This window comes from Chlorocebus sabaeus, chromosome 14 (assembly GCF_047675955.1).
Source record: "Chlorocebus sabaeus isolate Y175 chromosome 14, mChlSab1.0.hap1, whole genome shotgun sequence".
Classification (NCBI taxonomy): Eukaryota; Metazoa; Chordata; class Mammalia; order Primates; family Cercopithecidae; genus Chlorocebus; species Chlorocebus sabaeus.
Genome location: NC_132917.1, coordinates 48,550,655 through 48,565,241, shown reverse-complemented (window position 1 = coordinate 48,565,241; position 14,587 = coordinate 48,550,655). Strand labels below are relative to the sequence as shown.

The following is a 14,587-nucleotide window of genomic DNA, read 5'->3' as shown; positions in this document are numbered from 1 at the left end:
TCAGAACTCCCCACCTCTAATCCAAAACATTTGCCATTAAATCTATCTCCTATAGCTAGGGCGATTTGCAGATGGTAGGGGGCAAGACAGAGGAAAGTAGCAGGAAGGAGGTGATGGGGTCACCGGGGCACTGTCGCAGGTCAAGGCAGAGCAGACTCAGCGGGGCGCGCGGTAAGAGGCGGAGGGCAGGGGCGGGCCGGCAGGGAAGGGTGTGTGGAAAGGCAGGCCAAGGGGCGGGGAGAGGGGTGCGGGCCGCACTCAAAGGCCGTCCAAGACACTGGCAAGCCGCAGAAGCCCAGTTCGCCGGCCATGAAGCAGCGGTTCTCGGCGCTGCAGCTGCTGAAGCTGCTGCTGCTGCTGCTGCTGCAGGCGTTGCTGCCACGAGCGCTGCGCGAGGCGCGCTGCCCTGAGCCCTGCAACTGCGCGCCCGACGGCGCCCTGCGCTGCCCCGGCCCGACGGCCGGTCTCACTCGACTGTGAGTACACAGCGCTCCCGTCGCGGCCCCCTCGATACAGGACCCTCAATCGCCTATGCCACCTTCCCTCCCTACTCCTTTGGTCCTCTTTCCCTGGAAGCTTGGAGAAATACGCTGTGCCCTATCCAATTTCCCCGTTTTAGGGTGATGAGAACCCAAAGCTTGGTGGTTGTTTTTGCCACCCCATGCCCCTGAGAGCCCAGCCCCGCTCTTTCCCCCTGTTTGGGGCTGCGGCTGGGGGTGTAGAACTATTCGGGAGCCTCAGGAGAAGGCCTGCTCTCTGCCGCTGCTTGAAGGGAATATGGGTGTGACGCTCCTCAACTCCTCTAGCAGGGGTCTCTGCCAGAGAAATCTTACAGGCCTTTGAGCCTTGGGCCAGCCACGTCAGGGAAGGTGAATGTGGGCTCTGGCACCCTGTGGTCCTCTAGGAATGGAGTGCTCAGGCCCTACGACCAAGGGTGACCTCATCTGTCAACTGCCTGCTGGCGGTCACACGGGCATCTTAGTGAGCATACAAGCCGCTGCTCCGCCGTGCCCAGATGTGCTTGAACTTCAGTCTCGTGGTCTAATGGACCAAAGGCCCTGTGCCCTGCCGCTGGCACGCGCGCACCCCCTCCACGCTCACGGGCCTGATTGAAGGATTGTATACATCAGCAAGCAGGCGGAAGCTGTTGTTTCCAGAGTGATGGGGTAAAGAGGAGAAGGAGGACCTTTAGCACTACTAGTCTATCAGGGTGTCATCAGGTCTCCTTTCTCCCATTTAGAAAAAAAGTGCCGCATATTTTATAATCCTATTTACATGAAATGTCCACATAAACTGAAAGTAGATTAGTAGTTGCCAGGTCTGGGGAGGCGGATGGGAGGGACAGTGGGTGACTACTAATCAGTGGGTATGGGCTTGTGGGGGGCTGACGAAAATTTTGTAAAATTAGATTGTAGTGACAGTTGCAAGTGAACATATTAAAAAACACTGCATTGTCCACTTTAAATTCTATAGTATAGGATTTACATCTCAATACAGCTGTGAAAAGAGAAAAGGAAAAAAGAAAGGAAAAAAAGACAAAAGACAAGAGTATCTAAAAGGCTGGTAGCAGTCTTGATCATGTTCTAACAATTAGAGATGATGGAATTCTGTGCTGGGGAAGGAAGGAGACCACCCCCTCTGCCATTTCCTTTGAGCCCCCAAGAGTCTGTCAGGGACCCATTTCATAGAGGAGACTCACCCTCCCTGCCAAGCCAGGCTTCTTCCTGTGGAAAAGTTAAAGGTCTTCTGGCAATAATTGAGGTTGAGAGATACAGTTTAAGGGTTGAGGGGTTTATATTAATTAGTTTCCATTAATTATCTTGTCAGCTCCATTCCCTGAAGGAATGGACCATGCTGATAGAATTTATTTCAGTCAATCCACAAATCCATGGAATAGGCCTTCCAAGTTCCAGCCCTGTTCCGTTCCTGACAAGCCTGCCGCGTTGCTCTTAAGAATGACTGTACTATAAACAGACTTTCTCGCTTGCCTGCTACTTATTATACAGATTAGAAGAAACTGAGATCCAAAGAGATGGAATAACTTGCTCAAGGTCCCACAACTATTGAGTAGCAATTCAGGATTTTATCTATTAATTATCTTTTTAAATTTGCTCGTCTTTGTAAGAAAAACTACTGCTTTCTTAATAAAACACACACACACACAAACACACACTCAATTTCTTAGTACTGAGCAACGAACTCCCATTGGGGGCATGAATGGGTGGGCCAAGTCCCAGTTCCTTTTCAATTCGGCTTTTCAGTGAGATCTCTCAAGGGCTCCTGCTGCCACGTACTGTTCTCATGAAGGGACCCCCTTCCCAAGAAAAGGCTGAAGTTAATTTTTTTTTTAAATCCCACTTTCTCCTGCTGCCTTTCAGCAGGGTTTCAAGAATCCTAGAACCCCTCAAAAATATTTGATAGGGCTGACTAGGTTTGGAGGTAGAGACCCTGAGCATCCACCACCAGGAACATCCTCTACCAGTCATTTAGCCTCCTTAGCCAAGCGTGGCGACCCTCACAAGGCTGCATTTCCTGAGCACCAGATGGTTGAGAGATGCCCTCCTCTTTCAAGAGATGCCCTTGTCACTCTGTGGAGGTTGAGCCTATGCAGGCTGAAACAGGATAACTTTTGGCACAACATAGTGACACCAACATCCATATGACAAGAGAGGTGCATGTTAAGCAAAGGGAGGGTTGTTACTTTAAGGCAATATTTCTCAAAGTATGGCCCTAGCCCAGCAGTATGAACATCACCTGGGAAATGTTAGACTGCATATTCTCAGGCCCCAGCCCCAACCTACTGAATCAGAAACTCCAGGGGTGGGTCCAGCAGGCTACATGTTAACAAGCTCCTCAGGCGATTCTGATGCATACTAAAGTTTGAGAACCAAGGCACAGCTCTCCAGGGAGGTATCATCTTAGAGACAAAAAAGTATATTTTAAATGTCTTTGGCCGTACACTTCCCTTCCCCACCTCCCCAAAACATGCATAACACTTATTTATTGCAAAAAGGCATAAAACTAAAATCCTAAACCCAGAGGCAGATGGAAAATAAGCAGAACTGAAGAAAGTTTTTTATTTTTCCTCGAAGAGGACTGCAGGAAGGAATCCATGGAGGACAGACTGAAAATACAGGGAATGAGGGAGGAATGTTAATTGTTAGAGTCAGATCTCAGTGGGGGTAGGAGGAGAGCATCAGTCTAACAACAGAGGGGAAAGATTAATCTTAGAAAGAATAAGGATGGTTTTGAGTCCTGAGGGAAGAAGACCGTGGGTAAAGGAATAACTCAATATTAAAGGACAGGAAAAGTGGACAGGTTCATACTGAAATCCTCTTTTCTTGATGATGAATGCACGAAATGATAAACAGTAATTATGAGACAGAAGATTGCTATTGGCAAGTTATCAGTTCATAAAAAAAAGAAAGCTTAAATTATGAGGTAAGTCTTCCAGGAGAAGAGGATGTGGTCTTGCACTACAATATAATAGACTTTGCCTCTGCAGAGAGAAGGGAAGCACTCCAAGTTCTCAGGGTTGGAGGAGGCAAGTACCGCAGAGCACCTTAGGATTCAGCATCAGTCCCTCAATAGATGTTAGTTTATGCTTTAGTCCTTTGGGGTCCTAGTAACCTTACCTTCTAAGACCTCTATCCGAAGTTCACTATTTGGTTTAAGAAGAAGAATAAAAACAAGGTACATGGATTATAGCTGCTTATCACTGGCAAGCCCACTGCTTACAAATTTTGAAAATGGCATCATTCAAATCTTTACTCCCCTTCCATATTTTATGAAAAACATAGGTATTTAAAATCTAAAATGTGATACAAAAAATAATCTCCCACATTTCATTCATTTTAACTGGGGAAAAAAAATGAAAGAAAAAATTGATTTAAAAAATTTCCTTTCCTTTCATATTAGTTCTAGGCAACTGGAAAGAGGAGAAGAAAAAAATCTCACCTTGCCCATGGTTATATAAAGATCTTTGTCTCTATGACAACAGAAAGGTTGATCTGCTTGATATGGAAACAGCTTCTGAAAAATATGTTAGTAAGAAAATGCTAATAATAATTATGGCAATTTCTGTTTTGCATGTTGTACCTACTGAACAGAAATTAAATTTTTAGACTTTGATATGAGACATAATCCAGAGGCCTTGGCAAGACATTGGCTTGGTACAAAAGTAATTGCCATTTCTTTCAATGGCAAAAACCGTGATTACTTTTGCACCAACCTAATACAATGTTCATATCAATCCAGCGTTACTGTTTCCTGACATCTTTCTTGAGTGTCTTCCTCTTCCTCCCACTTGCAGTGTAAATCAGGGTCCAAAACAGTGTTCAATGCCATAGAGGGATGTACATGTGAAGGGTGTGGTTCCTGTCCTTGAGAAGCCCACAATCTAAGTGGAAACACTGCCCCGCCCCAAGAGATTGGTATAGGTGTAGAGAGAGACAATGAGGCTCTAAGGAATTCACAGAATGAATTAATCACTGTGAAGGCTCCAAGGGAAGGCTTCATGGGCCAAGTGTTTAAGAAGCTGAAGTGTGAAGAAGGAAAGAGGGGTCCTGGTGGAAGAACCACAGGTTAAAGTCGACTAGAGATTCCTTGCTGAGAACCAAGGAACAAGGTTGAATAAATTCTTCCCAGGCTTTGGGGAGGAAATATTTCTCAAGAGAAGACATAAAGTTGGGAGCTTTGATTACTCAGAGGTTGTGCAAAAAGAAAAAAAATTCCCAATCTTGACTAATAAGCTTTCAGTGAAAGTCATTATTTGATGATTTGTGGCAAAGGCATTAAATAAAAACCATGATTAGGAGTCACTTCCCCATGAAGCCTTCCCTGATGCCCACTGCCCTACCCCCACTCCACCTCCAGCTTCCCCATCCACATACTCACTTCAATATCCTGGGCTTACATACATTTTTGTACATATCCCACCAAAATGCAACCATTTGTTCAACATATGCCTCTTCTGTCAGAGCAGGTTTCCAAATCTTAGCAATATTGACAATTGGGGCCAGATAATTCTTTGTTATGGGAGCTGTTTTGTACCTTGTAGAACGTTTTCCAGCCTCCCTGGCCAGAAGCACTGCCCTCCCAAATTGTGACAACCAAAAGTATCTCTAGACATTTGCCAAATTACCCCTGGAGGGGGCAGGAGGCAATTACTCCCCACCCCTTGGTTTTGAATCATCGTGCTAGAGTAAGAACCACCTGAAGAAGTGTCATTCAACTCAGGGTTCCCAGATTTTCACATGTAGTATAATTAAAGGGTTTACTGAGTTTCATGATTAAACTGAGATAGCTGAATAGGAACAATTAACTTGTGCAAAAAAGAAGCATGTCTACATTAGCTAGCATGTATTGCATCTAAATGTTATTTTTAAAATCTCCATTTTAGAAAATGGGGAAGTGAGAAAATGCTATAGGTTCTGAAGGGAGTTATTTGTGTTATCTCAGCATCCAGGTCCTATAATAGAATTTGTAGGCTTCCAGTCCATCGTTTGAATGGGAAATAGCAGACATATCAACTTCAGGGAAGCAAGACCTGAAGCTTACCTATATTAGTATATTCCATCTAGATTGTTTCCATTTTATTTTTTTAGACTCACTCAGTAGGGAAGAATCAATCCCCAGCCCCAAGATTCCTTAATAAAAACAAACTGAAAAACAAAAACCACTAAGGCAGCCTGAATTGAGACAGATGGGCTCCTGTTGTAGGACACAAGGTAGCAGCCCCCAGGAAAGAATCCACAGACAGAAAGAAGACTACCACACTCTTGCAAGTAAGACAGCTTGGCCCTACCCTCAGCTTTCCTAAATCTGGGCCAGCCAAAAACTCTCAGAGTTAAGAAAGTTTATGTCCTACCTCCCTAGCCTACCCCCACCACCACCACAACCACCTCTAAAGAAACAAAGGCCCAAGGTTGAGGTTAATCTTGAACCTTAGTTCTGACTCAGCTCTCCCAGCCATGCCTTCAAGGCAACTCTTAAACCTGACCTTGCTGATACACAGACTCCTCGGGAGAAGCTCAGGAAGGACTAGATTTTATTTGTTTAAAAACCATACTGTTGGGGAAAGTGAATGATAGCCACTAGCAAGACTAAAAAACAAGCAACAGAGTTCCCAAAATCTCAACGCAAGTGTAGAGCCAAAAGGTTCACACACAGATCCCTTTGGCATTGGACCCAGCTTCCTCCTTGGAGAGCAATAATTCCTTGCGATTTTTCTTCATTTTTTTGTATTTCAAAAGCAGTAAATCAGATTAATTCAGGGCTCCAGTTCTGCTATTTTGCCCACCTCTGTCTTCTTCCTAAGCCCCTCAGTTGGCTTCTTTTCATGTCTTGAAATGAGGCAACAAAGGTCTCTTTCCAAAATATAATCTCCCAGAGTGGCTGCACCAAATGGTGTCTTGGCCATGTGTAACTCTGATCTTACACTTGAGGTTTTAAAGCCAGTTGAGTCACAGTGGTGAAGAGAAGCCCTGCTGCTCACTTCCACAGCCAAGAGGGCTGGCTCCATGGGAGCATATGTGCTTTGTTCCGGCAGCTCCCCTTGGCTGCAGACAAATCATACTTAATGCAGATTTTAGCAAATTCCCACCCAGCTTTTTTTCTTATGAAGGGAATTAAAATAATCCCTCCCACCAGGCAGGTGGGCTTTCTGACTTGGTGGGCAGCTTCTAGCTGCTTCTCCACAGGGTCCTCATTTACTCCCAGCTTCTGCCTCACTGGGAGATGACACCACCCCCTGGCAAACCACTCACAGCTGCTCTCTATGTGGCCCTGAACCTCAGCTCCTTAATGCCGCCTCAGCCACATTCAGAAAAGTACAATTTATAAATAAAACTCAACTTTCAGAATGAAGATTTAATCCCTTGCTGCTGTTACATTTGTCCTTGACTCTGATGTAATGAGGTCACACTACTCCTGGGTTCCTAACTGCACCTCATGAGTAGCAGCAGACAGCATTTCTGAGCCCACTGAGGTGGGGATGCTCTGGTGTGACAGGGTGGGGTCCAATGCAGTCCCCGAATTATTCAAACTGATCAACAGGACAGACTGGGCAGAACTGGGTTCTAACACCAGGTCTCCTTTCCCTAATTTGCACTGTAGGTGTTGGCTCAATGATAAAATCTCTTTGCTGTCTGTAAAAGGGACGTGAAGATTCCTGTCCCCGAGTGGGGCCAGATATAGTGAAGATAAACGAGACCCAAAAAAAAGCCAAACGTATAGAAATAAAGTTTTCACATAGTTACAAGGTATTATTGTAATAATCTGATAATGCAGAGAAGACTAAAAAACCCACAGCCCATATGTGAGGTTGAACAGTAAGTATCTATCATCCAAGGGGCAAGCCTGATGGAACAGTTTTGTTCCTGGGAGGTGTTAATTAGAGAAAATGACCTACTAGGTCTTCTCAACCTGGAAAGTGAATACATTAGAATCCCAAAATAGCAGAGCTTATTATTGCCTTGAGTCTAATTTCTGGCCTTTTCAGCCCAGACTGAGCTGCTTCTGACACATACCTCCTAATACCTGATTATAGGCTGTTTTTGGTCGTGTCTGCCCAGCTAGAGCATCCAAACCCATTCTGGATCTTTTCCTCCCCTCTTTCCCCATCCGTAAGCCTCAGACTGGACACACAGAAAGCCTTCAGGTGAGACTTGTTGGCCACTCCGGAACTATGTACTGAAATGTACAAGATAGCATGCAGGATCCAAAGACACCATCTCTGCCCTCCAGGAGCTTATAGTCTTCCAGATGTAGAGGTATCTTCTTCTCAAATGACTACAGGGAAATGGAGAACGTGATAAATGCTAGATAAAGGTTATAAACAAGATAGGCGTTCAGAGCAGGGAATCATCTCTTCTAGCCAGAGTAACAAAGAGGCCTCAGAGGAAGTGTCATTTGAACTGTGTAGTGCTCTAAGGCTCATTTTCTATAGGGGCAGCTGGGCTAACATGGTTATCCCATAAGCTCAGTTCTGGCCAGCTTAGAGAGGCCACTGAGGAATCACTATTCAAAGCCTTTGGTCCTCTCACTGAGCACCAGCATATGCCCTGTGTTATGGGCTGTCCATAGAATAGTGGATTACTTCACCCTGGAAAACTTGAGTGGGGCTCTGGGTAAGTCTTTTTTCATTTGCAAGCACCAGATATCAATTCTGACCATTTTAATCATAAGAGATTAACTTAATAGAAGGATAAGGAGGTAGAAGTATGCTGTGAAGATGTAAGGATAATATCTGGCATCTTAGCAAAAGGAGCTTAGGGAGGTTCTCCCTAGATTTACAAGGAGTCAGTTCCAAAAACGACTCCTCTCTGTCCCTCTATTATAAATTTCAAATTCCCAAAAGGAGAATCTGACTGACCCAGGCACATTCAGCATAGAATCAATCTGCTCAGCCAGCAAGATTCTTCCACCATAATGCGACCAGCTCTGAGGTACTTCCAGAGAAGGGGGCATTTTTGATACAGGCAACCTCATAATGGTGGCTACCAGAAGGGATGAGCTAGTAAAAAGTGAAGGCACACATGCCAGTAATTTCAGGCACTTCAAACACATTCTAGGCACAGTAGCTCAAGCCTGTAATCCCAACTCTTCGGGAGGCTGAGGCAGGTGGACCACTTGAGGTCAGGAGTTTGAGACCAGCCTGGCCAACATGGTGAAACCTTGTCTGTACTAAAAAATACCAAAACATTAGCCCACCATGGTGGCTCATGCCTGTAGTCCCAGCTACTTGAGAGGCTGAGGCAGGAGAATCCCTTGAACTGGGAGGCAGAGGCTGCAGTGAGCCGAGATTGCACCACTGTACTCCAGCCTCAGCAACAGAGCGAGACTCTGCCTCATAAAAAGAAAGAAAAAATAATAAATAAAAGTACGTAGTATATCAGTTTCAACTAGCTTTTACCCATTTATTTAAACAAAAGTTTTTAAGTGTTGAGAAAGAGAAGCTTTTAATGAAAGAGCTTCCTGAAGCATATCTGCAATGTCACTGCCTTGACAACATAATATTCTCTGCTTCTGAAAAATATTTTCAAGAAATTATTACAGGTGATGCAGACATTCCCCAGGGAGAATCCAACATGTAGTTTTATTTACCAGAGTTATTCTTGTCATGTTATATTATTGCTAGACAAATTCTAGTTTAAGGAGATAGAGATTGGGTTACTTTGCTTTGTTTCTTTAGAAAACTTTAAATGGGTTTTGAGTAAGGGCTTAGATATACTTACCATTTTCCTCTAAGGCTTTATATTTTTAATTTACTTGTTGTACAAATGACTTGAAAAATCCATTATCCAGGAATCTTCTTAACATCTTGGTTTACATGATAAGACATAAACTCCTCACACCTTTTTGGGTGCTCTGGAATGGCTGTCTTAGAGGAGAGTCACTCAAATTGCACTCTCCAATGGGAAAGTTTCAACTGACTGAACACTAAAACAATCAATGCTCAAATGCCGAATCTGCAGAGTGGCTCTCTAGAGTTGAAATATTTATTGGAAGGTTGTTCTTTATCACCTCTTTAAAAGGCTATCAGACGAGGCCTAAAAGATATATCTGAGCCCAAAAGAAAGGTACCAATTGAGAATATGTATTCTCCCTCTCAGTTGTCCTAATCAGAGGAAAGTCAAGATTTAGGAACAAGCCATAAGCATGCTATAGACTTAAAGGTGACTGACCCACGACAAACAGAAGAATCAATTCCAAAATCTGGAACCTACCCACCCCTACCCCCTGCCAAGGAAATAGAGAGGTCATTAAATATAGCCTAGGTGGCCTAAATCGTTCACAGTAAGCAGCTGTGAGTTACTAATAAAATACTTATTGAGTCCTTATCTTGTACTGCATGCTATATTAGTATCATGTAAACACAGACTTTTTAGATTATACATATTTTATAGATGTGGAATGAAATTTTGATTTGAACTCAGGCTGCCTCCAGAGTGTGCACTCTTAACTACCACACTATGTGGCTTCAAGAAAGAAAGCAAGTGCCACTGGTGATGAAGACCCATTCCATAGAGTATATAGTGCCTGAGATGGACCCTTAATCTGGGGTAGAATTTGACCAGCAGAGAAGGGAGATGTGCCAAACAGTAGGAACTATGAATGACATCAGGAAAGTGTGAGTCAAGTTCAGGAAGTACAAATAGTTTGATTTGTCTAGGGAGGTGCTATTCAGCAGAAACATAATGTGAATCACACAAGTAATTTTCAGTTCTCTAGTGCCCACATTTAAAAAGTTTTCAAAATGTGAAATTAACTTTAATAGAACATTTCATTTAGTCTAGTATGTAAAAAATATTCTCATTTCAATATGCTATCAATACAAAAATTACTGAGATATTTTATATTCTTTTTTCTTACCAAGTCTTCAAAACCTGGTATTCATTTTATACTTACAACTCATCTCAATTCAGACTGGCCTATATTTCAACTGCCCAGTGGCCACATATGGCTAATGGCTGCCATATGAGACAGTTCAAGTCTAGTGTGTTGGTTACATGAGGGCAAGAGTGGGTGATACAACTGGTGAATAAAGATTGATTCTTGAATGCAAGGCTCATTTGTAGATAGGTTGGCCGAGGGGGAGGCACAGAAGCTGACTGACATGAGAATGATATAGTAGGAGTTGTCAGGAAGAGTAATCTAGATTGGTCAGGGGAGAGCAACGATGGAGTGAGAGGAAACTAATTAGGGGACTCTAGAATAGTCCAGGTGGAGAAAAGAATGGCCAAAAGTAGCAGTGGGTAAGGAATAAAGGGACTGGAAGCAAGAGACAATGTGAAAAGCAGAATCTACCAGAGACTGGGTGTTCAATGGGAGAACAGAAGAAATGTTTGCGCATGGCATCTAGTAAACTCTCAAATAATATTGAAGGGAAAAAAACAGTATAGTAATTAAGTGTAGAGGAGGATAGAGAAGAGAAAAATCATTCTGGTAGGCTCCAAAGCTTCATGGAGAAGCAGGGATTTGAGCTGCATCTTGAAACTGAGCTATGTCCTCAAGAAGCTGATGGCTCTTTTCAGGAGGCTAAGTTTTCAAACAAAAAACAGAGGGTCATGTAGTAGAGTGTATCAACAAACATCCAAATGAACAGTACTGATGTGACTTGATTGTTGGAGGACAACAGCACCAAACCAGGAAGGAAGAAACCAATGCTTTAGTCCAGATCTGCCTCTGAATTGCCATGTGGTTTCAAAAAGTCATTTCCCTTTTCCTAAGATTCTTTCTCTGTAAATTGAAGGGTTGGACCAAATGACTTGTAAGCAGCCCTTTCACTCTGACTCCTTGAGCCCAATACACTAACTGCAGGGAGCAGTCAATAATCAAAACCACCTGGATGTATTTTTAAAGCCTGTTCCAAAGTTTTCTGGTGTAAAGCTTAACATATTGGATGTTCAACTATACTGACTTCATATTTCAGTTAACATTGAAGCCTCAGCTCCCTCTAGGTAAATGCTGAAGACAATAGGCCAAAAGTGAAGACATTCCCTGTAATGAAGCCACCGAATAGACCGATGCCTTTGAAAGTTCAAAGATTTAAAATCATTTGAAAAGAGGAAAGCTATTTTTATTTTATTCTAAGATGAAAGCAAGTTTATTACAATTGTGAGCAGCTTTGAAAAGAACACAGAACTTCTTAAGACACTGTTAAGTGTAGAGCAAGATCTTAATAAATACAAAAACACCAAATTCTTTTCAATTTAAATAAATAAACCTCCTCCCATTTCAACAAGTTCATTAGACAAAAAAGCTTTAACTGTCTCTGATTTCTCTCTTTTTTCCCTTCATCTGATTTTTGTAGTGTTTTAGAATTCAGCATGTAGCTCTAGCAATAAACTCATTATCTGTGGAAAATGAATTGATGTTTGTAGCTTTCTTAAATCAATAATATAGTTGGCATTTTTAAAAACAATTAGAAGGTAGTGAATAAAAACGTTTCACTTCTGCCATGTGTTGGGCAGAAGGAAAAGTAAAAGCTCTGGCAAGTGACCAAAGACCCTATACAGTCTTTGGGGACTCCGGATTGGTGCTGTATTTCTTCCCTGGCTCTTCTCTCCCTTTGCGCCTCCTCAGCCTGAGGGTCTCAGAAGGCCGCCCTGCCCTGGGAAACATCCTGTACTCAAGCTCTGAAAAACCAAGGGGAGGTGAGAAACCTACAGTTATAATTTGCTTTATGCAGTACCTGTCCTTAAAAAGAAAGAGTGTGTCAATTGAACTCTATTTTCCAATCACCCAGGGAGTTTGCTATTTAAAGTAACCCTGCAGTAAATCCTTCTATAGAACAAAGAAATCTTTGATAGTGCATATGTCTCCCAATTGATAGGTCTTTATAGGCAAGGATGTCCACATTTTTTAAAAATTTTTAATACATATAACATACAAAACAAATCTGTTTTCTTAAAGGGGGACACTAGAGCCCTCCTGACTGAAGCTCTCCAGGTAACATTACTTTGAGGATTAGTTGACAAAAATTAAACTCGACAAATTGGCTCCTTCCAAGGCCATCTGTGTTATTAAACTCAAAAGAAAAAAGAAGAGGGGCCCAAGCCCCAATCCTGGGTACCCAGGAGACATTAGAAACCACCAAGGAAGACATGATAAGGTGGCATTATCTTCTCTAAGGTAACTAGATTCATCTGGATGCTGTAAATTTTCCTGTCACTGGACTCTGACACAGCTGCACTGAGTGCTTGGCAATTGGATTTGGCTGGGAAGGGGATCAAGTCAGGGCCCAGGTAAGAATTGACAGGAAGAAGCTCTAAAGATAGGATGGTCCTTCTGAGTAGTCCCACCTGGAGGCAAGGGGGCTGGGCCTTTATTCTATACATTGTCCAGTCATTGGATGAGGGCTGCCCAAAAGAGAAGACATAATCCTGGGTAAGGTAGCAATCTTGGTCTGTGTATTGGTCCATTCTCACACTGCTATAAAGAAATACCCAAGACTGGGTAATTTAAAAAGAAAACAGGTCACTTGGACTTGGGAAGGGGAACATCACACACCGGGGCCTATTATGGGGAGCGGAGAGGTGGGAGGGATGGCATTGGGAGTTACACCTGATGTAAATGACGAGTTGATGGGTGCTGACGAATTGATGGGTGCAGCACACCAACATGGCACAAGTATACATATGTAATAAACCTGCACATTGTGCACATGCACCCTAGAACTTAAAGTATAATAATAAAATAAATAAATAAAGTAAAAAGATAACAGGTTTCGTTGGCTCACAGTCCTGCAGGCTGTACAGGGAGCATGGCTAGGGAAGCCTCAGGAAACTTACGATCATGGCAGAAGGCAAAGCGGAAGCAAGCACATTTTCACGTAGCCAGAGCAGGAGGAAGAGAAAGAGGAGAGGTGCTACACACTTTTAAACAACCAGATCTCATGATAACTCACTCACTATCATAAGAGCAGCAGCAAAGGGGAAATCTGCCCCATGATCCAATTGCCTCCCACCAGGCCCCACCTCCAACATTGGGAATTACAATTTGACACGAGATTTGGGTGGACACAGACACAAACCACATCAGTCTGTGAGCATAATTCCAGGACAGCAACTCAGCTGAGAGTTTCAGCCACCCACTCTTTCCCAGCAGTTGGTGAAATTGGTGCCTCTGTACTAAAGAGTGATTTGGGTAGCCCACCACAGTATCCACTACAGAAAGTAACTCAACTCTACTGGGTAGTCATAACACAGGGTCACCATCTGTGCCAAGGGGCCCAGTTTGAAAGTAAGAATGAAGCAGTAAGAGATACTAGCTTGATCCTAACCAGAGAGCAACCAGGAACTGGTCTAGGGCAGCGGTGTCCCCTAAGGGGTAGAGACACAGGGATCAGGATCTGGTGATTGAGAAGAGAAGGCAGGAACTAAGAGAAGCCCTACTCCTAGATGGATTCTGGGGAGACCAAGCAAGCTGCACGATAAGAAATCAAGACAAAAACAAACACCAGCATAGCATGTGGGGAGGCACTGCAGGTGCACTCCTGCCCTCCAAATATTAATATTATTGGGTCCAGTTTAGACCATGCACAATCCTCGCCAGAGTCATGACCAAACACAAGATCCCAGCACTAGGGTGAATGACTTAATTCCAGCCCTAAGGAGTACAGACTGCTTCGATTTCAACTTTAACCCACAACTAGAAGGGTTGGGGACCTGCAGATGGGATTAATGAGTAGATGGAGCCTCCAAGCTAATGAAGCGAATGCAGTCTTTGTAATCCAATTGAAGCATTTGTTTCAACATCTGTGGCAAAGGCACTCGGGCAAGGTGCCACCTGCATTGCATCATCAAATTATTTAAAAACAAAAGTTCTAAACTGCAAAAAAGACTGTGAAAATATAATAAATTTAAGTAGCTGCATAGTTCCACAGCCATATTTTTCCAAAGCCATCTCACCTTTCAAGAGAGAACTCTCCACCCTGCAAGTTTAACCTCATATTTGCCCAGTAACCCTAATTCTTTACCACCCATCTGAGGTGCATAGTTGTGGTGTGTCACCCTCTTTTGCTGAGACGGAAAAGGCTCTGTCCTTCCTTTATTTTCTTTGCTTTATGCATAGCTTTCATTCC

General features: G+C 43.3%; 1 protein-coding gene across 1 annotated transcript in view; it reads left to right on the top strand.

Annotated features, from left to right (window-relative positions):
- The first annotated feature begins 276 nt into the window (after positions 1-276).
- Positions 277-14,587, top strand: part of LHCGR (luteinizing hormone/choriogonadotropin receptor) — a 63,190-nt gene continuing 48,879 nt past the window's right edge. The window contains exon 1 of the mRNA XM_007970686.3: positions 277-476. Coding sequence (XP_007968877.3) covers positions 310-476 — 167 coding nt within the window. The 5' untranslated portion in view covers positions 277-309. The remainder of the gene's footprint in view (positions 477-14,587) is intronic.